Source organism: Microtus ochrogaster, linkage group LG3 (genome assembly GCF_000317375.1).
Source record: "Microtus ochrogaster isolate Prairie Vole_2 linkage group LG3, MicOch1.0, whole genome shotgun sequence".
In the NCBI taxonomy this organism is placed as follows: domain Eukaryota; kingdom Metazoa; phylum Chordata; class Mammalia; order Rodentia; family Cricetidae; genus Microtus; species Microtus ochrogaster.
In genome coordinates, this window is record NC_022029.1 from 47,500,060 (window position 1) to 47,502,182 (window position 2,123).

The 2,123-nt window shown below is 44.0% G+C and overlaps 1 protein-coding gene across 4 annotated transcripts in view; it reads right to left on the reverse strand.

Annotated features, from left to right (window-relative positions):
* LOC101995573 (protein FAM228B) overlaps window positions 1-2,123 on the reverse strand; it is a 42,102-nt gene that overhangs the window by 27,338 nt on the left and 12,641 nt on the right. For 3 of the 4 annotated variants that reach the window (XM_026786020.1, XM_013351381.2, XM_013351380.2), the window contains one exon: window positions 665-809. In XM_026786020.1, coding sequence (XP_026641821.1) covers window positions 665-809 — 145 coding nt within the window. The remainder of the gene's footprint in view (window positions 1-664; window positions 810-2,123) is intronic. The other variant, XM_026786019.1, reaches the window with a different exon arrangement.

The following is a 2,123-nucleotide window of genomic DNA, read 5'->3' on the forward strand; positions in this document are numbered from 1 at the left end:
AAAAAAAAAAAGAAGGTAAAACAGAGTGCTGACAGGTTTAGTAAACTCTCAGGAATGGATAAAACAAATCTCCTCGGAGAAGAGACTGTCCCCATCGTACAGGACCCCGTGATGGGATGGGAAATTGAAGTGTAATAGTACCCTCTAGACCTACTTGTGTCAGACTGGCTCTGTCACATGACACCACAGCACTGGAGTTCCCATGGGATTGAGGTCTCTATTAACACCTGTATCTCTAGGCAGTCTACATTTGGGAGCTGTTACTTTCCTTCTTAGAGCTTACTGCTTTTAGTATTGACCCTTTTTAAAACTAATTCTTGATCTGAATTAAAAGAAACAATTTTTTTCTTGACTACAGGTAAATCAGAGAAAGAGGGTAGAGGTGGTAGACAGATTACCCAATCAGGAGTCAACTCAGGAGCCAAGGAAATACTAGACCATCTGGGAAGTCCACTATGTGGCTCCATCAGGCTGCAAGGACACTCTCCACTGCCTCTAAATGACACCGGTCTTAGTTTCTTCTACTGCCCACTAGCGATGTGCTCAATAGCATCCTGGATTCTGCAAAGCCTACCATATCAAGAAGTCCCCAGCTGCTTGGACTGGGTGTCAGCAAGTGCTGCCCTGTGTATCACAAAATGGGACTGACTGTCCCAGCTCTCACCGCATCCTGGTCCCCGTTCCTTTCTACCTCCTGGCAGAGGGCTGCAGAAGAATGGCGACCTTCAGCACTGATCCCTTTAGAACTTGGGTTTTTTCCCTCCTGGAGACACAGATCTTCACTGTCCAGAGAGGAAAGTCCTTTGTTTCTGTAGGAAGAACCAGGAGAAATCCTTTTAACATTTAACTCAGTAGAAGAACTTAACATCTTCATTTAAAATCTAAGTTTATGAGATCTATATGAACTCACATTCTTATGAAAACTAAAAGGTAACCACCTTGTTGTAGTATTATATTTGTTGAAACTATATAATCAAACAGCTGAATGATAGTCCCTTGTCCTGAACAATGCCCTCAGCATTGTGCATTTGCTATCCTTGAGAAGCTCCAAACTGACCTAAAATCAGCCTGACCTAGTGAAATTGGTCCTCCAAATACTGGTCAGAGTGACGCTGTCTTGCAGCACGCTGCCATTTTTAAGTGTTCTTATGCCAGACTACAGCTAAACAAGCTACCCTTCTTATGCCTGCAGAGTGTCTGCCAAGACAGAGCCTTTAAGAAGAAGGACAGAGCACACATTCATGTATCTTTCTTTCCTAGAGTCTGTTTTCTGCGCCTCATGTCCACGCCCATAGTTGCCTGTGCTGCTGGTAGGTAGCACTCCAAACCCAGGTTTACATGAATCCTGCTTAAGACTTAAAGTCGTACACAGGGCTAGCAAAGGGTGGTGTTGCAATAGGAGAGAGAGGGAAGAGTGGAGCGGGCCATGCTTACTCATTGCTCCATAACTACCTCTGATAAATTCATTGTTCTCATTAAGATGAACTTGATTGAGAGGGCATATCTTAATCCCAGCACTGGGGAGGCAGAAGCAAGTGGATTTCTGAGTTCCAGACCAGCCTGGTCTACAGAGTAAGTTCTAGAACAGCCAGGGCCACACAGAGAAACTGTTTGGAAAAGCAAAACAAAAGGATAAACTTGAATAAGTCATTTTAGGGTTGTTGGCACTGGTCCAGTTTGGGGGCAGGTATTAACTGTATAACTCCCCCCAAATTACACAACACCTCTCCACACCTATTGCTATCACTGGGATGCTTCTCTCATTCATGGAATCTAGTCTTACTCCTTTTCCAGAGGGAGTTGGAAGACTAAAGCCTCTAGTCTAAAACACAAGTTCCCAGGTGTCCAACAATGTGAACAATTATCTGAGTCATACTCGGAGAGGTTTTATGAAAACCTTCTTTGTCCTGTTGACAGAAATTACAATAAGATGTTGATTACTGGGTCAACAAGATGGGTCAGTAGTAAGAACACTTGAGTTTGATCCATGGGACTTACATGGCAGAAGAAAAGAACTTGGGCAAACCCCACCTCTGTGCTGTGGTACACACTTTCATGTTCATATTCTCTCTCTCTCTCTCTCTCTCTCTCTCTCTCTCTCTCTCTCTCTCTCTCTCCCTCCC